At 38.3% G+C, this 24,800-nt stretch overlaps 1 protein-coding gene across 1 annotated transcript in view; it reads left to right on the top strand.

Annotated features, from left to right (window-relative positions):
- MEF2A (myocyte enhancer factor 2A) overlaps positions 1-24,800 on the top strand; it is an 87,324-nt gene that overhangs the window by 23,664 nt on the left and 38,860 nt on the right. The window contains exons 2-3 of the mRNA XM_054168853.1: positions 12,030-12,229; positions 17,824-18,027. Of these exons, the coding sequence (XP_054024828.1) occupies positions 12,176-12,229; positions 17,824-18,027 (258 nt within the window). The 5' untranslated portion in view covers positions 12,030-12,175. The remainder of the gene's footprint in view (positions 1-12,029; positions 12,230-17,823; positions 18,028-24,800) is intronic.

Below are 24,800 nucleotides of genomic sequence, written 5' to 3'. Positions count from 1 at the left end.
CACTGCTTGAATCATGGAACTTTGATGTGAAGCATTAATGTTTGTTAGGGTCAAATGACATTAAGTTTTCTGTTTGCAGCAAGCTGCGAGAAAGGTGAAATATTTTATCTGCTCTGTCTTGCAGGTATAGCATGTAGCCGAATTACTGCAGCATCCTAATTTCCACTTACTAACTAAAACATGTTAACTGACTGTGGTACTTGTTTTCCTTGCAATGGCAACAAACCAGCATCCCAAGTTACTTAGTTTTAAAATGAGCTTTCTATTGGGAGATGAGTTCTTCTCTGAAAGCGCAGTGTATTGTGATCAGTGGAGTTTAGGTAACATGTTTGCAAGTGAATCAAAGTGGCTCAGTTAATATTAATGACATGTGAATGTCCAGACTACCAGATATCACCTGCCAATAAAGAAAAAAATTGATGTGCAGGAGCAGAAAATACTGTGAGTAGTGTTCTCTCTTCTTTTCTTAGTAGAAACTGGCTTTACTGCAGTATTTTTAGGTGTTTGGTTTTGTATCTTAATGTGGCTAATTTTTGTTTTCAGTGGCCTGCCTTGAGGGGGAAGCTGATAGGTGGGTAAAGAGGTTAGTGAAGTACTTGTCAATAAAATATTTTTAGGTCTAAAGAATTTCAGTCTAGGTTGCTTTTAAAAAGGGGTGCTGAAATTAGAAAGCCTTCATGCATGTTTAGAAAGGGCCTTTCCTGTGATCTGCTGTAGCCAGCAATAATGGTGTTTTACTTAAATATAATAGGACTGTTTGCTTAAAAGGATGCAGGGATGGGAATAATTCACTGAAATGTGGTTTAAATATCTTTGAAGTACAGTACAACTTTTTTATTTAGGAATTTGAACTGATGATGTATCTGTGTTGTAAGAGAGATTGAGTTTTTGAACAAAGCCTATAGCAGCCACAGAAAAGAATTTACCACTAATCTGTTAGAAACATGTAGGCGTCTTTATGGTTTACTGAAAGTCTTACTGAGGCATGCAGGCTGTTTGAAGCACTGTGTTGTCGTGTCTGTCTGGTTTGTAATTGTTGCACTTCAACAATATGACTGCATGCTGTCATTTAATCAGACATCGAATACATTATCAAGAAAGCTCTTGGATAATTGTTCAGTGAGTTAGAGCGTCTTAAATTCTTTGATGTGTGATATTTCTTCTATTTGTTGTTGGTTTTCCTGCCCTGCTCTCTTTAAAAGGAGAGTGTCTGTATCATGTGGAAGACTGGAAATAGGGATTTGGTAAGAGAGAGAGTGTGTGTGTGATTGTGGAGACTACCTCTTATAGTAGGTTACAGAAAAAAACCACCGAAACAAACAAAAAGCCAACCAAAACCGCCCGCCAAAAAGCCAAACAGAAGTTCCACAAATGGAAGTTGGGCAAGAAACTTGGAGCCTGCAGCTTGTGCAGAGCACATAGAAAAGCTGATGGATCAGGAAGAAGCAGATAGTAAAAAGGAGCAAAACCTTGGGAAGAAGTTTCCCAGGTACAAAATGTGACCGTATAGCAATCTGCATCATAAAGCCGCTGTTGACCAAAGTCAAACTAGGAAACAAAGGCCTGTCTTGCAAAGGCACAGGAAAGAATCTTGTTTGTGATCCCTCTGTGTTTTCATGCTCTTACCTACTCATGTTTTCCCTTGTTAGGAACTTTAATAAAATCTGGTACTTTTTAGTTCAAAGTCTTGTTTGAGGAAGCTCTCTATAGCTAGCACAAGGTGTAAGCAGAGGCATGGAAAAGCTGTGGCTGCCTTTGTATCCCACTACATTCCTGAAGCCAGATGTAAATGTTTTTGATTGCTTTAATGTTTGCTCAATGATGTGTTGAAGTTGCTGTCATGCAGCTGTTTGTTGCATTACCTCAACCCTTTGCACTTTGTAGGCAGAGTGGACAGTTTTCATAACAATGAATTACTAGAAGTTTAGTCACTGATAAGAGTTCAAAACTTCACTTCGTTTTGGAATTCGTACTGCAGATTAGTTTGCTGTGCTATCCAGCTCATGCAGTTTCCTATGGCAGGTAAACTCACTGTAAAATAAGATTACCTCATCATTCATGTGCTTTGTTTTTCCCAGTAGAAGAAATTAAAAAACAAGCAATGAAATGCCTTTTATATACATACTTCATGAGGAAAAATCTCTGATGGTTTTTACACTCGCCTTGGGAAACTGTGCCAGTTCTACACCAGTCAGTTTTAATGTACTGAGAACAGACACTGTTTTACTGAACTGGAGAGCTGCTTATTTGGCATTTGCTGCAAGGAAGCTGAATGCAGCCTACAAAATCTTTGCATGACTTTTTCTGCCTGTCTTAATTTCTATAAACTTTAAATCTTAGATTACAAAGTCTTACATTTATAGATTTGAAGACATCCAGGATGTTGTTTAAATTAGCTCAGTTGGCCCCTTGTTGAATTTTGAACTATGTGTAAAAGTAGTACGCTCTCTTTATGTTTTTTGATGTTGCTTTCAGCTGTTTTTTTCCCTGAATAATCCAGCTGTGAGATGTGGTTATGGTACCTTAGAACTTTGAAAGAGAGCTATTGAGATTTTTTAAAAATACATATATATATATATTTGTTTGTTTATGAGTGTGCAGTTCTTTATGTGCAGGTTATTTGTTCAGATTCTAAACGGATTGTAAAATTAGTGTTCTTCCAAGCACCCATTTTAAAGTCTTCGGTACTCCTCAGAAAAGACAATCTACCAAATGATATAGTTCTCAAAAGCAAAAAGGACAATACTCTTCTGGATAAAGATGTCCAAATAGAAATTCCAGCAGCCTGACTTTTTAAGGTTATTTTGACACGTTTATGTTATGCTTACATTTAGTGTGCTGCTTCCTCTGAATTCAGCCTGGCATGGGCATGTTAAAATCAGAGCAAAGCTGTAATTATCTATAAAATTATGAAAGCACGAAGTGACCACATACAGCAAGAAAAAAACAGGTCATGCACCTTGTCTGGAATTTCATAAAAATCTGACCAAATAATTTTATGATTTAAGAGTACAGCTGTAACTGAAAACATCTTCTGTCCACTTGCAGTCCCCACTGTTACTCTGCTTTGCTTGACTGATTTCCGTGGTGATAAATATAGATGCGACAGGTGGGGCAGAGGTGGTGTGAGAACTTTGAGATATAGTGAGCTCTGCCGTTGCCAAATGCATGTTGGTATGCAAAATAAGGTGATCTGTATTCTCTGATCTATTGATAAACTGAAGTTGAGGGAAAAGTAATGAGCCAAGATAGCAGTAATTAATGCCTGAGTGTCACTGTGGTAACTGATGAAATATGAAGACTTCTGGAAAGAGATATTGCAATGATAATACTTTTTCTTGCAGCCACAACTTAACAGTCTGTAATATGTTTTAAGTGTTATCTCAAGATGCATGAAGAAGGTTGAAGTGTTAAGGTGCTGAAAAACCAGAAGTTTCCTTTGGTTGGTAAATACATTATTTGGAAACCAAACAGTCCCATGTGTGTATGTTATTCTCTCTTACAGTAAGATGAAGGAAAATATTGAAATGACCCTTTCAGTTGTTCATGCTGTTAGGTTTTTACTGTTCAGTTCATGACCAATGCTTGTGAAGGTGCCTTTTCAGATGATTCTTACTGAATCATTAGGCTGGCTTTAAAGAACGGAAATTATTTTCCCAGCTGAGAATAGCAGCATGATTTTGGTCATTTCTGCCCCAGATGAATTGAAGTTGATTTCACAGGGTTCCATTTTGTCTTCTGTAACAGAGAGCAGCTGTTCTGTGGCATCTTTCCACTGTCAGTGGAAGGGTGTATACTTTAAAGCCCTCTCTAGTAGACATTTTATTAGCATTTTGGAAGGTACATAGGAGGGCTTCCTTCTTTGGTGGCAGAGGAGAGTTTTGATAAGGAGCCATGTTGCTCTGTCCTTTTTTATTAGTAGTATTTTTTAAAAAAGATAATATTTTGACCATGTAGTAGTTTAGTTTCACAAGCATTACAGATTCATAATGATAACCTTGAATAACCTTTTTGGTCTTGAAAAACATTTATGTGTATTTTCCTTCAGGAAAGAAACTTGTCTTCTGTTTCTCACATACAGAGGTGTATGAGTTTAAAACCTGCTTTTAAATGCTTTTCATTGCACTTTGATCTTGTTACTGTGGAAGTTATGAAACGTAGTCAATTGTAACTGAACTCAGTACCTGCAAATGCCTTTCTATTTGGTTATGGAGCAATCATCTCTAAACGTTAAGTTTAGATTTCTATGTCTACTGCAGTTATTTTCCAAGCACTGTAAGTGGAAAATGGGAGGATTATCTGATCAAAAGTTTTACAGTTGTGATAAAACTGACATGGTTGTTCTAAAACTGTACACTGCACTGGTTAGGCCGCACCTCAAGTCCTGTGTCCAGTTCTGGGCCCCTCAGTTTAGGAAGGATGTTGACTTGCTGGAGCGAGTCCAGAGAAGATCAACAAAGTTGGTGAGGGGTTTGGAACATAAGCCCTACGAGGAGAGGCTGAGGGAGCTGGAGTTGCTTAGCCTGGAGAAGAGGAGACTCAGGGGTGACCTTATTACTCTCTAAAACTACCTGAAGGGAGGTTGTAGACAGACAGATGTTAGTCTCTTCTCCCAGGCAGCCAGTACCAGGACAAGAGCACACAGTCTCAGGCTGTGCCAGGGGAGGTTCAGGCTAGATGTTAGGAAGAAGTTCTGTACAGCAAGAGTGATTGCCCATTGGAATGGGCTGCCTGGGGAGGTGGTGGAGTCACCATCACTGGAGGTTTTCAGGAGAAGACTTGATGGGGTGCTTGGTGCCGTGGGTTAGTTGTTTGGGTGGTGTTGGATTGGTTGATGGGTTGGACGTGATGATCTCGAAGGTCTCTTCCAACCTGGTTTATTCTATGTATTCTAAAAGCTCCTGTTCATTCACTAAGAAATTAGTCTTTCTGGTCATAGCTTTTAAATAGTGAGGTTTGTTCTATTAACAATGTCCAGAACCATCTATCTTTGTGCCTGTTTTTGTATACCATGGAGAAGTTGCATCTTTCAACCACTTACATGATAAATTAGAAATGGGTTTCTGGAGACCCTTTTTGGAGCACGTTTTCCAGACTGTTGTTCAGTCATGCAGTTAGTTTCTTAATCTGTTTGTACAAGTGTGGCAACAGAATTGTTGTGATTACTTAACATTTTAAGTTCTGCTTCTATCTAAAATTTGATTTCAATTCGGTATTGGAAGGTTAGTACTCTTTCTGTGGTTCTTTCTCCACTGTTAGCTCATCAGTTCCCAGATCCAAGGTTTATCTGTTAATAATGTTGTTTTGAGAATGTAAAGATTATTTTAGAAGAATTAAGACCAAATTTATGAACAGTAATAATAATGACACTTGAAACCATGTGGTAAAGATACCTGCTTTTACAAATAACTGGATAATGGCATCTAGAGAGTATAAATGGTCAAAATAAGATGATACATAATTTTTGGACTCTAAGCAGTAGGCCAAGAAAAAAGTTTATAGCAATGTGTAGCAGTATGAAAAAATACTTAATTTTAGATAATTAGAGCAGGATTCTTGCCCATCCCTGGTCCTAGACAAGGCCACATTTGTCATATTGTCTAGGAGTGTCATAGGTGGTGCTGATCGTTCTCAAACTGGTTTGTCAACTCAGGAAAGTCGTATCTTAAATATTAAAAAATGTGTTCTAGGAGTAATAAAACTTGTTTTAGAAACAGGTGTCTGAATCTCAGTTCATTTTTCATACAGCCTAGATTTGTGTTGTTTTGTGTGCAAGAAAATGTAGCTGTCTTTGTCTTAGACAGGACTTAATGCATGTCTAAGAGCAGCAGCAGAGGCCATTTTGAGTAGCATGCTTAAATAGTATTTGGAAGTTGCAGTTCTTCAGTAAGACTAGCCTTTGGGTTTGGTTTCTTGTTTTTGAGAGTGCTCTGAGATGTTTTGTAATATGCCTTCAAAACTTGGTTTGAAAAGCTGTATAACTTCCAAATTAGCTCAAAACCAGATTTAATTTTTATGTGGAACCTGAGGACCACATTTAGTTGCAAAACTCCACTGATCTGCTCTTAGAAGTACAGCTTACTGAAGTGGTTCGGTATCAGAGATGCACATTGTTCTTCCTGGCTGAAAGAATCAAGTGTTTTATGATGCATAAAAAAGGAATATCAATAAAGAATTGTTTATGGCTTCCTGTTTTTTATGTTGTCCTGTTTGGTTTTTTTTTTTTAAGTTATTTTGGCTGAGGCTTGTATTATTGTTTTATAACAATGCTTGTGTGTTGCTTGCTAGCCGAGGACCTTGGAGCTCTGAGGGCAGTCTCATTTACTGTAAGGCTCTTCTTGGCTGTAGAAGAATGGCTCCTAAACTGAGGATGGAAAAAAGATTTATTTCCTAATACTGTAGTACATCAAGTAGTGTTAGATAAATGACAACATTGTTTTGAGGGGGTAGGCTTTTCTAGTGTTTTGTACTTATATTTGACATTACTTACAGCAGTCTATGATGACAGGGGCTATGGAAATATGACTGCAGGAAACATTTTTGTCACTTTTTGCACACCTCTGAAGAAATCCCAGCAAGAATCTGAATACAGATAGAGTCCCTATGCTTGAAATGTTAATTTTGTAATCTAGCTTCCAAGTGGCAGAAAATAATTTGGAGCAGTGCTGGTAGAATGTTTCAAGCACAGTAATCACATCCCATGGCTCTCAACATGTCTCAGTGCAGATCCAAATCTGACTGAATATATTTTAAGTAGATTGAGATTTAGGAGAAAAAAGGTGGCTGGGGTAGTATACTTTGTATGAGGTTGCATTCATGCTGAGCTTATGAAGAATAAAAAGTTCCTAGCTCAATTCTGGACAGTGGAATCAAGCCTGAGAATCATGTTTTACTTGGCTCTTTTGATTGTTTTGGTGAAGACATTATGGCAGTCTCTTTTTTTTTTTTTTTCCTTCTAGCTATTTCCACTTAATGCTATAGGACAGGGAGGAAGGAAGGACCTGTACATGTTTATAGGTACTTTGGAAAAAAAGACATGCTCTGTGGTAACCTGCCTTGTTAATGTAGAGCATTCAACACGTGGGGATGGGCCTTGTGACTGTACTGATACATATGGAATTTTCTTTTCTGGTCACATCCTTGGTCAGCACACAGAGTGTTAGGTAGAATTGCCAGTCAGTGCAGCAATGACTGTTGTGCAGCCTGTGCCCATCAATTCATGCTTAGGGGACAAAAATTTCTGTCCAGTCTCCTGGACCCACTAACCTTGGTTTAGTAAAAATTGTCTGCTATTGTGTAAGCCATACCTCTGGTTTACCAGTGCAAGATGCTTTTGTACAGATCTGTGTTTTCATGCAGCTGTGGCTTTGAGAGTTACCATGCAAATGATCCAACGTCGTGACACGCATTTCTTTGTGTGCATTGCAGTAAATGAGCTCTGATGACACAGTTGCTGTCAAATGTAACCTGCAACTCTGATGGTGAAATAGAAGTTCCAAGAAAACAATGAGGCAGAGGGAAACAAAAGGAAAATAAATGGAGTATAATTCTGACAGGGTTTTTCCTAACCTCTTCTGCCAGAAGGCTTCAAGACCTTGTGGATTTCTGCACAAATAACATTTCTTTCCATCAAACCCTTAAAAAGTCTTTAAAAATAGGTCAAATACAGCTTCTTTGCTTTAAAGTTACACGTTTCTTACTATTTATGAAATTGTGAGCAACCTTGACAACAAGTTCCTGAAAATATGCAGTCCCAGAGGTGTGTGTTTTGCTTATGGTTCAGTTGTCTTTCAGCATTTAGTGGTGTTCTCACATGTGTTGGGGAAGGGACTAAATAAATAAATAAGCCATGGTTGCTTTTATACAATAATAGAGCTTTCACTTGGACAGCTGCAAACATTTTTCTTGCTATTATTGCAGGCTGACTTTTTTCTGTTTGAAGCTCATCATGAAGCATGTGTGGGGTTTTTTTGTTTAATTTGCTTATACTGTTCTGTTTAATAGATGCTTGACATTCTTAAAAAGAAAAGAATTAACAATAATTTTCTGTGTGCCCATGTAAGTGATGTAAAGCTGGTTTGGTGGCTGTAATTCGAGTCTGTCAGTGGAGGAAGTAGAATTTTTTCTTTATCAAGGTTATGTAACATAAATTTCAGATTTACTTTCAGAAATTAGTGTGTGTTGATCTTCACGTCTCAATTTTCCTTTCCTTTCATTCTGCCCTTCATTGGGCAGAAGTTTATTGATCTAAATGAAGTGATTTTGATTTAAGAATATTACCGAAGTATGTTGCTGTGCAACAATGATTTAGCAAAATTAAAACTATGCTGGTTATATTTTGATGCAGTCATGTAGTGGACATAGTCTTGTATCTTATCTTACATAGTTTTGTTGCTATTCAGGAAGGAAAAAAACCCTGCAACTGTGACGTGATCAAGGATTAGAAAAAGGAAAAGTCTTTGCTCCCATGAGGGATGTAATGTGTGTTTGCATGGGGTGGTAACTTCCCACCCATGAAAGGTGGGTTTTTACTGCTCAATTTACTAGGAGTTTGCAGTTCATGACAAGATCCTTTCTACTCTAACCTCATACTTCAATTCTTAGCTTAGGAAATCATCTTCTGTGTGACTTCAAAATTAAAGGGAAGTGGTATTTCAGAGCTGGGTTGCCTTTGGCAAATGTGTTTCAAAGCCAGGTTTCTGGTGTCCATAGCAACCTGCGGAGAGGGAGGAGAAGCTGGACCCAGATGGGGACAGATTTGCAACGAGGAATTTGCACTTTGCTAAGTGAGAAAAGCGCTTGAGGTTGAAGAAAGTAGCAGACCTTAGAGGCTATAGTGGACTGATTAAGGAGGGTGAGGCAGATCTCACAAATGGTGAATGGATTGATGCATATGCCTAGTAGAGCGCAATTTGTTTAAAAGACCTGAAATAATACCCCCAAGCCTATAACACAGTGTTGGTGAAAATTTAGTGTCAGTTTTCCTGTTTCCCTTTGTGCGACGGTGCATGGAGCAGATTGCGTTTCCCTTAGCTTTCCTTCCATTAGTTATGGAAAATGTTTGTGCATCTCTTCTATTTTGTATCCTTAAGTGTAGCTACTGCATAATGTCATGTCTTTTTTCTCTTCCTCTCTACCCTGTTCTAGTATGAGCTTATTTTATTCACTGCATAGACTTGGTTTTGAGTATCGGTTGCAGAAGATGGAAGAGGCGAGCGAATATGACAGGAGTATGTGAAGAAAATGTGTGGTCCTACATAGGGGTTTTAAAGTTGTTCCAGAGCATAGGTCTGTCTCTATAGGAAAAATTTGAGAAGCAGTATATTTGCCTAGGTGTATGTCTTAATACAGGAGAAAATAAAATGCTGATATACTTCTGTATACGTCTGCAGTAGATTGTCATAAAACTTTATACACCTTGTTGTAACTCTAAATGTGCTCTGTCCTTATGTTTCAAAAGAACAGTGTGAAAATGGGAGAGGGGAGGATGGAATGGGTGGCCAGGGAATGGCTTTTGGGTTAGAAGTAGTAAAGAGTGGAATTCTTTAGTTACCAGTAAAGGTGGCTGAAGGACTAACATGAAAGTAGAATATGACTGCTTATTCACTGCCTTATGCAATTGAAAATCTGTGGAGGCCAAGTGTGAGTAGCAGGATCAGGCTTAAATGAAAGGCTTTATCTTCTACTCGGATGCATTACTAAGCCATGAAACTCCTTGCTTCTAGGTGGTAGAAATGTACACAGGTTCAAAAGTAATATTAATAGAATGAAGATTTAGTCTTCAATGTGAGGTTCCACACAAGACTCCATAAGTTCCTCACTGAGTATCTGGAGAAAATGCTTGCTAGATACTGCTTGTAACTGATACATGCTTACTCTGCTCCTGCGTTTTACCTCTGCTGTCCTACTGAATTTGCAAATAGACACAGGTGAAGTGTTGGACCAAATGGACTGTTGGTCTTGCATGTAGTGGCTATTTGTGTGCACTGGTTGGTATGGTGAGTGCTTTTAACAAGCAGAGAAAGGAAACCGATAGCTCTGTATGCTGAGAACAGTGTCAATAATGTGTATTTTAAAGAAAGCAACATATGAAGGAGAAAAATTTGAAGAGCTGCTTATAGAGATCCTTTTGTTAGGTATGTTTAAGGAATGCAACTAGTTTTTTGCAGAACTGAATTTCATGTGTGGTCACAGCAGGAGCTGAGGAGTGGTTTTCCTTGTGGGTTTGGGTGTGTGTTTTGTGTGGTGGTTGTTTTTTTTTAAAAGTGGGGCAGCTGGCTTAAGGCTGAAAATTGTATGAATTGAAGCTCATGTCCAGTGGCTGTTCTTGGTGGTGGGCTTTGTTTTGTTTTCTTTTGGGTTTTGTTTTTCACCCCCCCCCCCCCCAAACAACAACAAACAAACCAACCACAAAAACCCACCAAGAAACAAACCAAAAAAACCCACCACCCAAAAAAGATACACAGATACACACCTGTGCTGCTTTTCATGTGCAGTATTTGCAGTGTGCTATTGGTTGTGTAGAGCCTTGTTCACCTGGCCTCGGCAAGCTATTCATACCTTTTCAGCAGCACACTGGATGAAATTTCTTTTGTTGAAGCAAATAAACAGAATGCAACGCTGATGCTCTCTTAAGTTTTGCTGTATAAACAATGTCTTATGTCCTGTTGACCAGTGGACATCAGATAATCTTAGTGTTGATTTGATCACAGCTTCCCTGGGATAGTGTTTCTAAATACTGCTGGGCATTTTGTGATGTGTTACAGAAGCAGGCCTTTGTTGATATCAGGTAAATACAGAATGACAGCCCTTCATTTTGTGCTGTTCCTCCACCTTTTTAATATTTTTTCCCCCCTCCCTTGCAAGCTGCATCAGAACATCATGGTTGTTTCCTCAGTGCAGATTGAATGTATTGTGAAGTATAGCCTGTGACTAATCGCCTCTTGCTGTCTCTGCTTATTAACTCTCTGATGGTGATGTGGTTGCACCACTTTCTACATATGGCCTCAAGGGCATGGCGTTGTGACACCCATGTTAAAATATACAAGGCTTGATTTCAAAAGATGGTTTGGGTTGGAAAGTTAGGGAGGTTATAAGCTAGTATTGTGGCTGATTTTACCTCCTTTATTTTAATGAATATTAGGTAGTTATACAATAAGGTGTACCTATTTCCTATTTATATGTTCTAGTATACAGTTCATGTTCCAGAGGCTGTTTATTTTCAATCGTTCTTCAGATTTGTGGAACTAACGTTCTCCTATGGTTAAAGCAGTATGCTGGGAATATGGCTTTGCACTGAACATGCCTTTAAATCTTGTTCTACAAGTCAATGGGATGCATTAGTACTAGATGAAAGTATTAAGCTTTTCAAGTTGCACACATCTTTGTCTTTCTAAACAGTATAACAAAATGAAACAAGTGCTGCACTGATAGTTGGTTATTGGCAAATATGTAAGTTACAGGTTATTGTAGAGAGAGAGTAACTGTAGAGTGAGAGTAACTCTCTGAATGTCTTAATTGTTCACTGGTGCCTTGGTTGCTGTGAAACATTTCTGTGAAAATATTTGCTTTGGTCTTTATCCTTTTTAAGTAAAGATATTCCCTCTTCTCTCCTTCCTGCTTCCCAATGAAACTCTAAATATTGTCTTATCAAATGAGATGTAATTAGTTTAGGAACAGAACCTTTATATTCTCATGGCTTTGCCTCATTACCATGGTGATAGTTTTGCAAGAGAAAGAGGAATTATACTGGATTCTTTCTAAGGTTTCTTAAAATAAATGAATGGAGTTTACCAAAAGTTTATGGGTAAATTTTTGAAACCTCCCATAACTCAAGGCCTACAGCTTAGAGTGGTGAGCACTGCTCCCTTTGACCTGTGTAAATTTTTAAGGCATCAATTGAAACTGCCTGAAATGGTTAGTCATTTTAAATCTCTAGCTTATAGATACTCACTGGAATTGTTTTATGCATGCAGTTATTATATTGCTATGCAGTGTACACTGATTTTCTTTTCTTTTTTTAAATTTAGGTGGTTATAAGAAGAAATAGGAACCTGAACCTCCAGCTGAAGACAAAGTGAAAGAAAGCTGTATCATGTGTTAGAATACTGAAGAGTGACATTTCTCGGATTAGTGTATTTCGGGATAGCAAAGTGAAAGAAAGAAGAGGCTGAAAATGGGGAGAAAGAAAATACAGATCACAAGAATAATGGATGAACGGAATAGACAGGTGAGAAACAAGGAGTTTACATGAGCAAGTTCATCAGTACTCCTAAAAATGAATGGAAACTGAATACATTAATCTTATTTCCCTCTTCTAAAGCTGAGCTTCGTCTTCATGTATCGACAGATGGCATGACCAGAATACAAATAAGAAATAGGTCTCAGTAGTTTTACTGTTGTTTGAGGGGAAAGTTGTTACTTACAAGTAATGTGAATTACTACTTGAAAACAAATTCACTGTGAAACTGGTATTCCTATTCAGACAGTATCCTAGTCTGTACTTGAAGTAGACTGGAGGGTTGTGTTGAAGCAGAAACCTTACTTGATCTGATAGATACTAGGAATAGTTAGTAATGAAGGTGAAGCATGAGACATTCAGAGTGGCTGTAGTAAAAGTATTTACTGCAGCCTCCTTGATTGAAGAGTTTGACATAGCTGTGGACTATTATCTACAGTAGTTTGTATATGATAATGAATTTTGTTAACAGGATTCTATTTAAAGGCACAGTAGCCTTCAAGAATAGTTTTTGTCAAGAGGGAAGAGTACTCAGAAATGTGCTGCTTTGCTTTGCTGCTCTTGCCCTAATAAAGAGGTGTCCTCTGAACTTGAAAGGTGCCAAAACCTGGTGACTCTGTAGGAGTAGTTTCCTCTTAACTTCTAAATTGCTTCATGAGATAATAGCCAATTAAAACTTTATTTCTTAAAATGTATAGTGGGGTATCTGGAAGCTGTTGTTTTTAAGTAGTGTAGGAATGAGGGGCCATCCTCAGGAAGAGTGGTGGTGAGTCAGACCAAGGATACTGCTGGACAAGGATCTTTTGTCCAATGATGGTCATAAGCAAGTAAGTGTAGGATGGAGTTGCACGTGTTACACTACTCTGTAATCCTCTTTCAGCTTCTAACTATTCTTAGCTCAGGGATTTCCTGAGCTGGATGTGGTTTCTGTATATTTAGTAACCCTTAATGGATGGGGTTTTTTTGTTTTGTTTGCTTTCCCTGCCCCCTACCAGTGAACTTGTTCAGTTATCCTTTGAGCCCTTAACAGTTGCAGCGTAAATGCAGTTGCTGCAGTATCTTTTGGCTGGAATTTTCTGTAGGTCCATTACTTGTTGTTTCAAGAAACACCTTTCTGTTTTCACTTTGTCACGATTCTATTAATTATTTAGCTCTTCTGTGGAAGAGGCAGCAGTCACTCCCTATCTAGTCTGTCCGTCTTGCTTGTTCTTCTGTGGACCTCTGCCATATCTTATTTTTCTCTCTTAAAATAATATTTCCAGGCTGAAGCACTCTAGCTTGCTTAGTTTTAATACAGAATTCACTCCATGTCTTTGCTCATTCGTACAACTTTCCCCCATACCTTCTTGAGTGTTTTATATTTGGTGGCAAAGGGACCCAGAATGGCACGGACTTACACAGCGGTATGCTGATGTTTATTCTCTGTTCTGTTCCTAGTGTTTGATTTGCTTTTTTAACAACTTCTGAGCACCAACTTGATTTCAGAGTAATGTCAGAATTCCATGACATAGTCTTGCTGCTGACACATCAGTTCAGAGCCCACTGTTTGTTTGTGAAACAAGGATTGTTTTTCTGCCTGTATCACTTTAAAGCAATGTAAACTGCGAAGCCTATATATAGCACGAAAAGTATTACTGGAGTTTGGGTGAAAGCCAAGTATTGTGTTTGAACAGCTTTAATCACACACTGACAGTATGTTTGATGTAGATAAATGTCTCAAGTACACGTAATAAAAGTAGATGAATGAATAACTTCATTTTTTCAGATCTTAAGGCATGTTGAAGAGGTGGAAATTGATCCCCCTCCCTCCTTTTTCCATGTTATTTGGAGTGAGTTGGACAAACCAGACATCATACTACTAAACCCTGACTTTTCTTTTTCTTCCATCATCATATCATTGTTCAGGTTGGAACAATGGAGAGGAGGAGAACTAGTGGATTTGTATCAAATTCTGGTCCACTTGTACCATTACTGTGACTTGAAGGAAAACGTGGGGATTAAATTGAGGCTTTGTTTCTGGCTGTTCTTTGACTAGAGCTTCTTCTTAAATGACTAGGAAGAGGATGTCAGTGAAAACGGGAAACTCTTGAGATGGTGACATACTGCATCTTGGTTTTAAAAGCTACCTTTTTTGTTACTGGAATCGGTTTTATTATCTAGAGGTATTGATGGTGTTTCAGCCCACAGGTGTCATGTGGGTTTGGTAGTTAGTATATAGAGTTTTAATCTGCTAAAATACCCTGCTGCCTTGAATATTTCACAGGTATTAATTTACTTTTGGGATTTATTTTTTTTGCACTGACCCAGATAAGGCCATTTCTGGTTTGTTTTGCCAAATGGAAAGCATAGTTCAGTAGTTTTGTCTCCTACAGCCCCTGTGGCATACACAGCTGGTTCAGGAACATACATACAACGTCCTGTTCAGATGTTGGTGGGGGTGTGTTTGGTGTGTTGTTGTTTTTATTTAGTAGAATGGGGTAGAGCTTTGCCTGCAGCATGAGTTTATGTAACTTAGGAGGCAAGAAAAGCTGTTGTCCTATCAGAAGCATCTTATTTCTGATGGGGTTGTATGTGAACTCAAAACAGAATATATAGACCGCTACTCTGGGGGATTACAATTGTCATGAGACCATCATTGTATTATTAATTAAGCAGTCTTATCTGCTTGAATGAGCTGCAGGACATTCATCTTCATTAAGCTGAAGAGAATAAAGTACAGTAAATTAGTTATCAAAGGACCTCAATTTTGCTGCCTTTGCTTTCTCCTCCTCACTCATTTTTTGCTAAGCAATATTAGAATAGTGCTGAGGAAGCCATTGGCCTGCAGTAAAGATACACATTGTTGGCTTTAGTGTGGTCCTAAATGGCAAGGGGAAAAAAAAAAAAAGTGGAGATCTAATGTTCTGCTTTCTGCATTCTTAAATGAAAACTGAGTTTTTAATAAACTGTGTGTTAAAGAGAGACTTGAACTCCAGTGGTATCGGGGTTCGTGCTAAGCATTGTCCAAATATAAAGTGGTGAATTGATGCTATCTTGCAAGTAACATATGCTTTTAAGAGGCAAGAGAGAACTTTCAGTTGAGAAGATACCTTGACCCAGGCTCTTATCTGTCCTTAGTGCAACTTAGCCTTCAGTCTTTTCATTTAATGACTTCTTTCAGTAATATAGCACACTCTCCACCCCTGTGTTTTATGGTGCCTTTTTCCTGGCAAAACCAAAACAGTAGTACCTGTCTATACCTTCTTGTACTTGGGTACTAACTGCTTTAGTGTCTTGTAATTAAGTATCAAAAGAACAACAGCAGCTGTATAAAATGCCCAGTTTTCCCAGATAGCCAGAGGAATCCATATGAAGTAATTCTTAATGTCCTATCAAGAGGGGATAAATGAATCCCAAGTGTTGTGCAAGAGGGTATGTATCAAGTGGCAGAACTACTGGGAGACTTAGGCAAGATGGATTGTGCTTTTGAAAAGCAGCTGTATTGTGTTATATGTGGATAGTAGAATTTCCACCTATATTTGGGCAAAGTACAGGCCAGTGCAGCCTACTTCTGTACTTACTCAACTTGTTCAATTGATAACTGAAAATAAAACAAGATGCATTAAGGTGAAGGCTGTCAGATTTTTTTGGTGTCTTGTCTCACTAATGTATTGTAATTGTGAAACAATAAGTAGGTTAAAAGATTTGCTTATACTAGCTGAACCTGGGATCTGTTACAGCCTTCTTACATGAAATTGTTTAAGAAATAGTGCTGTATCTTAATGGAGCTTCTCCCCAAACTTGCTTTGAAAGGGTTGAATAAAAATTTATGGTAAGTGTACTCGCTTTGCATCTGAGCAGGGATTATTTAAGGGTCTATCTCTCTAAACTGCAAGAACTTTCTAAATTAGAAGCACTGCATGGTAGCTTAGGTGGGACTATGGTTATCACAATGTGCCTGATGTTCTGTGTTGTCATCTTTTTAGGTCTTTTGTTTATTATCTCCTTTGCTACTGTGGCTAATTGTTCACAGTCCCAATTTTAAAAAATCAAATTCACAGTGCATTTTTGGGAGGAGAAGGCATATGCTAAAACAGATACCTTATTTTTTGTTTGCTGTGGGTACCTGTGCTGGTACTGAGTTGGTCTGGCAAAGTTAATGTTGGGGGCAGACTTGAACCCACCACAGTACCTTTTTAAAGCTGGAGAGGAATCTCATGCCCACAGTACCTTTGCAAAGCTTTGTGATCGAGGAGCTACGAATGCAGTTATTGTCAGCATCCTATATACACACTGTTGTTAGTATTGGTTTGCACCCCCCTGACTATTTATGAAGTGGGAAGGATAGTATATATTCTTTTATTATGGATAATATTTAAAAAGTAGTATGTATGAGACGATACTCTTCCCTGGAAAAACTGCCTGGAGGTGTGCACACACTGAATTTTCCCATCCATCTTCCAGAACTTGATGTACAACTAGGCAATTAACATGTTAAACTACAGAAACCCATAAAACAGGTTTGTTTTCTTGTGTTTCACTTCATTCCTATCTTGCAAAACTATACTGACTATTGTCTGACATACAGGGCGGGTAGGCCACTAACTTGTCGCAAGGGTACATACTTCGAATTGTAATACGGGGGTGTGAATATGGCCACAGACAGCAGTGTTCCATTCAGCACTGAAGCTCAAATGGAAAGGCATCTCTATTTAAAAAGTCTCAGAACATTAACTTCATGTAGATTAAGTGCCTTGTTGAAGCATAGGAGAGAACATAAAAATATTCTCAGTTAAGAGAAGTTTGCCTCAGTGTCAGACCCGTGTTTGATTGAACTTTTGCACGTCAATACTCTTTCATCCTTAACTGAAATCTTGTGAAAGGAATGTTTTTTTAAATCTTTTTATCATAGTTGATAGTGATTTTTGTGACTGTGGTTCCCCCTTCCTTGGTGGACAGGCTCTCCTTTGTGATGGTCTGTAATGGATTTATTTCCCTGTGGCAGTTCTAACTGGATAGAAGGATTTATTTTGTCGTGTTCCCAGGTGGCAGAAACCAAAAGTGTAAGTGAACTCGATTAGAAGATTTAATAGCCAAAAAAGTGAGAGTACATATTAGCTCTGCATAATTAGAAAACATATTGCATAGCAACTGTGTTCCTTTTGATATTGTTGTATTCTGTTATTTTATTAGAATTCAGTTTGTGAGTAACTTGTAAACTAGAATAACTCATCTAGAATAACAGAAGAAAATATTGTGATACCTGGAAAGTCAATGCTTGGTTGAACAGAAGGAAATGTGGTTAGAGGATCCTTCAAACTTCAGTTCCCCTTAGTAGTTACATACTTTCTCCTTAGTAGTTGTATACCAGTGGAGGAGTTGGAGTAGTGCAATTGTCGCGTTTAGTTTAATGAAGAGCAGAAGACAGCCAGATACAAGAGGCATTTCTTTTGTTAAGCTTGTACACATGCTCAGTTATGACTCTCATTAGTAGGAATAAATAATGTAGGCTCAGTGGGTATGTTCCTTGAATTCTTAATTAGAGTCCTTCTAACCCTTGTTAGGCAGTTTTAAAACAAAAATAATTTTTTTTTTTTCTTCTCCAGGTCACCTTTACAAAGAGGAAGTTTGGATTAATGAAGAAGGCATATGAGTTGAGTGTACTCTGTGACTGTGAAATAGCACTCATCATTTTTAACAGCTCTAACAAACTCTTTCAGTATGCCAGCACTGATATGGACAAAGTTCTCCTTAAATACACAGAATACAACGAGCCCCACGAAAGCAGAACCAACTCAGATATCGTTGAGGTAACAATTTGAAAAGACACGTCAGTTTTCTTAGCTCCTTCAGGCTTGTCATATAGAGCAATATAGTGTGTCTTAAGAATTCTTAACCAAATGTATTTAAGAACTTGAAAACCTTGTCATAAAATGTAACCTGCTGCTTTTAGTCTGCTTTCTCTAAGGCAGTAAGTTGTCTTTATAGCCATGTTGGTTTCCCATCTGCCCTCCAGCCCCTGCCAGTTTCTGGGAAACGTGATTGATTTCAGCCACATTTGGCAATGGAAATAGAGGTGTGAAAGATGGTTGTTTTTCTGGGGGAGGAGGGGAGGGGAAGTGTTCAAGGTTTTAATAGCAAAAATCAGTTGGATGGAGGACAAGGTCCAAAAAAATGTCCTCAACCTTAACAGTTACTCTTGGCCCCTTTTATCTTCTGAGACAGTAGCCATTTTAGCAATCAAATATTGTGCCCGGCTCAAATTGGTCACAGCCTGTACTACTACTTGTACAGAAAAAACAATGAAACAAGCAAAAACCCTGCAACAAACTAGAATAAAAAAAGTAAATCTGTGGAGGAAGTGAAGTTAATGAAATTTGTTGTCCAGTCGCTCTCCATGTCACTTAAGACATAGCAGTAGAATGACTGATTTCTGCAGTAATAAAATAGTGTGAATATAATTACTCAAAGGTATTGGGATTTTCAGTTTTTATTATGCTTGGGCATTAAATAGAAACTCCTTCTAGTACACAATTTCTGAGTTAGGTACAGTAGAAAGCAAGGATTTTCTTGGCAGTTGGAGCCTTTATGTACTGTAACTGCATTTCAGATAAGAGTCATGTCTCCCGTAGTCCTGTAGATAGACCAAAACAGGTGGCTGACTTAAGTGCTTAATTTAAGTTCTCAAGTTGTCTTCCAAAGAAATGCCTTGCTTTTTAGGAATGTTTTAGGAATAGTGATTAGCCTTATATAGCTGCAGAACCTATTGCCAAAGGGATCACAGAGTATCTTGTAAATAGGTTTTTAATAAAATCATCAGATTGACAAAACCGAGAAATAGACAAATGTATTTCTTTCAGAGGAGTTTCTCTGCTGATTTGTTAATTGCCTTTTATGATCAGAAAGAAAACCTCCCTACCTTCTGTCTTCAGTGCTGTGTACTAATGAGAGGGATAATACAAGCTTTGAAGAGCTGAAGAGTATTACATAGTCACGGGATTAGCTTAAATAAGGGATAGACAATGCAGAGGAAGGGAAAACCTAATGCTTTCAAGATGAGCCTTTGATTGTGACAGACGTATTTGAGATAGGGATGCAAGCAAGTCAGTTTGCCAGTCTGATTTTTGTTCTGCATCTAAGGCCTCTTTGTGTTATGAATTGCAGTAGTGCTTCTTCACAGAATGAGGGCTAAGAACCTCTTCCTGAACAATTTCTGTGCCATGCTGCCTGCATTTGGACGGGGTGGGGGGGGCGGTGTTTACTGCTGGGTTTTTTAAGGTGGTGTCAAGCGTTTGACCTCTGGCAATAGCATAGCAAAGTGAAGTCAGTACCCAAGTACATCTCTGGTTTCTGTTCTGGGAGAACACGCAAGGACTCTCATCTGCAGATTCTTATTTTCCTCTGTAAGTTTACTGTATCATAGTAGTAGGAGATTAAGGATTTTGCTCTCGCCTTTCAAATGTAGCGTACTTTAGGAGTGCTCTCTTCACATCAGCCCTGTGTTCTTTCTGGCTTTTTTCTTTCATTGCAGGAATTTATTTAGCTATGAAGGAGAGTGTATAACTTTTTTCCTAGGGAGATGTGTTCTTGAATTTTGTCTGTGTTCTGGATGGGAAGGTTAAGTCAGTAGGATGAAAGATTTACAAGCTAAAACAGAGTGATGTTTTATCTTTTTTTTTTTTTGCAACTGTTTGCATTTCAGATTTGCTCTGCCTGTGTGGTAACTTTGTGGTCTATTAACAATTGTTCTTCAGGCAGTTGAGATATAATTCATGGTTGGATTCGGATGGTTTGCTTCCCACTGGAGGTAAATAATGTCCTTGATTTAGAAAAAACATTCATTTTCAGCAGAAAAACCAGTGGAAAAGTATCTACTTTTTTGCTTTAAAACAGAGCTTTAATAGAATCATTGGAGAATATGATGTGCTTTAGAGCAGCTGCAGCGACAGGTACAGCATAAGCAGGGAGGAGCATGGGAGATGAGATGGTGAGAGTAGGAGTCCTGTATTTAAGCAGCAGCAGGTTGGCAGAAACTCAGAGCTTGATGTAGTTCCTCCATTGACAGATGCTTATGGCATGATAAAGGTGAAGTTGCAGAACCAGCATTTTGGACATGTTCTGAAAACATTGTTGTGTCTGTGTAGAAATAATATTTTAACAAATAAAAATTACAAAACCCCTCTCTAGAATCAGTAATTCTATTTTATGGAGTTATAGGTGATGCATTTATCTTAGGTAATGTTTCAGTAATTCACTTGCCTCCTTGATTTGGTTGTCCTGTAGGCTCACCATGAAACTAGGCTTGATCCTCTCTGGTCCTGATACGCATGAGAGAAGGGGGTTGTTGTTGTATTAGAAGGAAAGCTAATTGTACACAGCTTAGAAGCTGTGTAAGGGAAGAAACACATCTCTTGTTACTTATTTTCAGACTGATGGCAATGTTGTAAATGATTAAGTGAAATTGATGAGGCATCTTCCTGTTATAGTTGCCTCCTGTTCAGTTTTGGCATAAGAATTGCTTTTATATGCCCAGAGCTTGGTATCTTCTGTTGCTCCTGAAACGTTTGTCTGAAAACATAGTAGGAGGGAGAGCAGTGGCGTCTTAAATGAATGCTAGAGTCTTTTGATACGTGCCCTTACGTCTTTCACTCTGTGTTACTGTAAATGTGAATGCTCTGTTGCTGTCCCTTACCTATTCTTTTCTAACCTTTTTGAACATTTTAATGTCTTTTTATTAGTTCTAGTGTTCTTTTTAATATGTTGATGCTTCTTTGTTCTCTACTTTCTTTGATTTCTAAACAGTTTATCCCATCAATAAATTGTTGGTTTCTTAACCTGTGGCTTTCTGTAGGTTTTTTGTAGCTACTTGATAGCTAGTACCTGCTGTGGGTGTTAAGACTACTTTTTTTTTTTTTCCTCCAGCCACCTTGGCAGAATCAGAGAATTTTGAATAGCTGGCATTGGAAGTTCTGGTACTTTGTTATAATGTAAGCTTAGTTTTCTAACTGTCAGCATCGAACTTGGGGATAGTCCATGTCCTGCCATTTGGTACTTCTAAATTATGGGCGGAGATCTTGCAACAGATGGCCTGTAACCAGCTTCCATGGTAATCTGTGTGGCATTTTGAGCTGGGCTTCACACTCTGTGATCTTCAACTTTTTTGCTGTTTCAATCTGGTTTACAGCAGTAAAAAAAATACGTGAATAGAAGAACCAGCATTGTATGCAGTAGTCCAAATCAGAACATGTGAAAGCCTGTGAAAAAACTTCCATGCTCATCAGATGAGGCATAATTGGTCTAAGGGGGTTTTTAGATAAATTTCTGCATCCTTGTGAAAGGTGAAACTTTGCTTATGACTGCTGATCTCCTGACCTTTTAGTAAAAGGTATTTACTTAAGGAGCAGCAAGTTGTTTCCTTTAAGCCTCATAAAGGAAAAAAAAAGTCTTCTGTTGAAATGTTAAAATTACCCTGTTGTTAAATAACCTTTTTGTTATTCTGTTTAAAAAAAATATCTCTGAAGCTCTTGGAGTGTGCGGTCCTTCTCACATCTCAGAGAGAGGTTTTTTCACCTGATGTACAATATTTTTTCATAGTTATTTGAGTGAAAGCTAGGGCCTTTGCACAGGTTAGCTGGGCCATACAGGGATACTGGAAAAAAATAGAAATTTTCATTGTGTGCACTTTGAAATCTGGGATTATGTATTTCGTTTTCAACTGTGCCATTACAGCTTTGTGAAATTGTTACAATGAAGTACTATCTATAATTTGAAGGGCTTGCCATAGGTGTTAGAGCATTTGATGCTTTAATGTTCATGGCCTTTTTTTCTGTCATACATTATTCCTGGCAAGTAATTATTTTTTTTTTCCTGAAGGAAGAGTGCTTCTGCAGAGCAAAATGGGAAGAATTTTAGGTTCTATCCGGATTCTGTATCCATGTGGTTGACAGAATGTTTTAGTGTGTAAAAGATAATTTGAGACAGTGCTCATTCTTTTTTGCTCCAAAAGAATAGAGGGAAATGACCAGGCATGCATACTCAATCTTCTTTAGTGCAGGGGTGTTGAGATTATTACAGATTATTTAAAAGGTAATACTTCCATGTGTCCCTCACCAGGCCTTGGAAAGCAGCAGCTGTGCAGTTTTCCGTCTCCTCTAGTCTTGTTTATTCTGGAGTTGAGGGTTGAAGACAGGCTCTTCTTGCCTATTTAGCTTGACCTTTTTATCTCTCTTCCACGTTTTCCTTGAGTGATACAGCAAAAGAGGTTTATTTCAGCTACACTTGGCTGTAGGTGGATTGGATGTGTTCCATCACAACATCTCATCAAATTGAGAAGATTTGCTTTTTTTAGGAGACTAAAATGTGACCTTTGATGGTTGGCATTTGTTCCCATGAGAATTTTGGATAGGTGTCAGTTAATGAGCCTCTTCTATATGCTTTAATGCTGTTTTCAGTACGGTATAATGTGCTTAGGTTACACCCCAAATATTGACAGCTGTCCTTGAGATATGCTATAATCTGTAATAAAAGTCATAAATAACAAGTACCAAAAAAAGTACTGGGAACATGCTCGTTGTTGTGAACGGACTGCTGTATGGGAATGACCAGAATTGTTTCTTGGTGTAAGTTGCAGCAGGTGATTTGGATGTTTGTATTAAATCTCTTAAACACGGAAAGTGTCTTTAACAGGAAGGAACACGTGTGGTGGCTTGATGTGCTAGTGGTCATGACATGCTTTTGACAGAAAGCAGATAACCATACCTGCTGCTGCTTGCAGTGGTGTAAATAAGCCAGTTTAATCTTGCAGAAGCTGCATTCAGTGCATCATCTTGTATAAAATACAAAGTGGGCATTCTGTTTCCCTGCCTTTTCACAAAATGTTAATGGGAGCTGTTAGAGGAGCAATACATGTTCTTTAGTCATAGGCATACGTAGTGTCAGCGATGTGATTGTCAGATCTTAGTTTTGAGAAAGCCTGTAGAGCTCATCTGCACGTGTAGAGCCTGCAGCACAAAGAAGCAGATGCATCTCCACAGCCAGATGGAGCATATGCCAAGAGACAAGTGTAACAGTGTAGGGAGCATAAACAGAAAAGTTGGTGTTGAAGCACTGTGTTTATAAACCAAAAGCTTTTGGGTGTTGTGGTTGTTTTTTTGTTTGTTGTTCGTTTGGGGGGTTTTAATCCATTTTTCTCCACCTCCTCAGCATTGCTTCTTTTCCAGGTTATGCATTACCAACATGTGTTTTGTACTGTTGTTTGCTGTATGACACACATAGTACTGTGTGAGCTATGGGATGCTATGGTGTTTTGGTAGCACTTGAATTAGTTCCTAGCTTCTTTTTAAACATTTGGTAAACTTCAATCTGGGAATTATATCTCAATATACATGGAAGCATGCATACAAAATTAGATGAGAAAGATGTCCAGTTAATTGATCCCATTTCCTTTCCTGGTGTGGATACCTGGTGTATCCAATTTAGATATGCATTTGGCAAACAAGTTGGGCTTCCATACTTTGCTTTTGAATGCTAAGAAGTGTGATGATGGTAATTGCATCACATGCTTCAAAAGTACATTAATTCAAAATGTTCCATAAGAGATGTTAAATAGTGGGGTTTGGGACATTAAGAAGGAAGAGAATGCTCTGCCACAGCTTCAGTTGAAAATGAAACCCAGTGCTTAATATAGGGGACTAAAATCTCCAAATTTATTGGAGCACAGCTGTATAGAACTGAGATAATTCTGAGGGGCGATACTATGAATGATGGTGGTCAGACCCACACTAAAGATTGGAGGAAAGCTGACAATGGATTAATTAATGTTGGTTTGCATCCCTTCATATTTGGTAGATGGAGGAATGCCAGAGGTGGGCTTAGGCCTATGGGGGGAAAAAAAAACCTGACAAGCTTTGAGCATGTAGCAGGATACCTATGAGTACTGTGAATAGTATCATGTGGTTTTGTTGTCTGGCATTTGCTTTGGTCTCCAAATAGCATGGAACATGCTAGAAATAAGTGGTATACATTTATAAGGAGGAAGAAGCTTAAAAATGGTTTCAGTGAAGAACAGAAATGATTTTGTAATCGGCTCATGATGCTGAGAAAATGTCGCCTTTATTGGGCTTGATTTGCTAAATCATTATGTAAATGTAATTATCCTGCATAGAACTTCTCAAACAATTTGAGGCAGCACACACATGCCTTTGAGACATTTTAAGGAGGTGATTGAGGAGGACTTATGTATGATTAAGGACTAAAATCTCACTTTCAGGTTACCATTACAAGGAGAAGAAAAGGCATAAAAACTGAAGTGGTCTGGAATATGACTCATCAAAACCTGAGACAGAGAAAAATACATGTGTAAACAGGTTATGCTTTGGAGGTTTGTTTCCCCTACAGAGCTCTGGCAGAAACAGCTTCCTTGAAAAGTGGAAAGTGTAGTGAAGGTAGCAAATATTTATTTTGAACATAGTGACAGAAGACAGCTGTGTACTTTGTGTACATCATGGTTTCTCTGTCTCATCTTTCTCTGTATATGTATTTTTTTTGAGCTTAAGCTAAATGTCTTCAAAGTTGTTTTATTTGA

This window comes from Dryobates pubescens, chromosome 17 (genome assembly GCF_014839835.1).
Source record: "Dryobates pubescens isolate bDryPub1 chromosome 17, bDryPub1.pri, whole genome shotgun sequence".
NCBI lineage: Eukaryota > Metazoa > Chordata > Aves > Piciformes > Picidae > Dryobates > Dryobates pubescens.
Note: the sequence above shows the minus strand (reverse complement) of the source record. Positions and strands in the feature narration are given on the sequence as shown.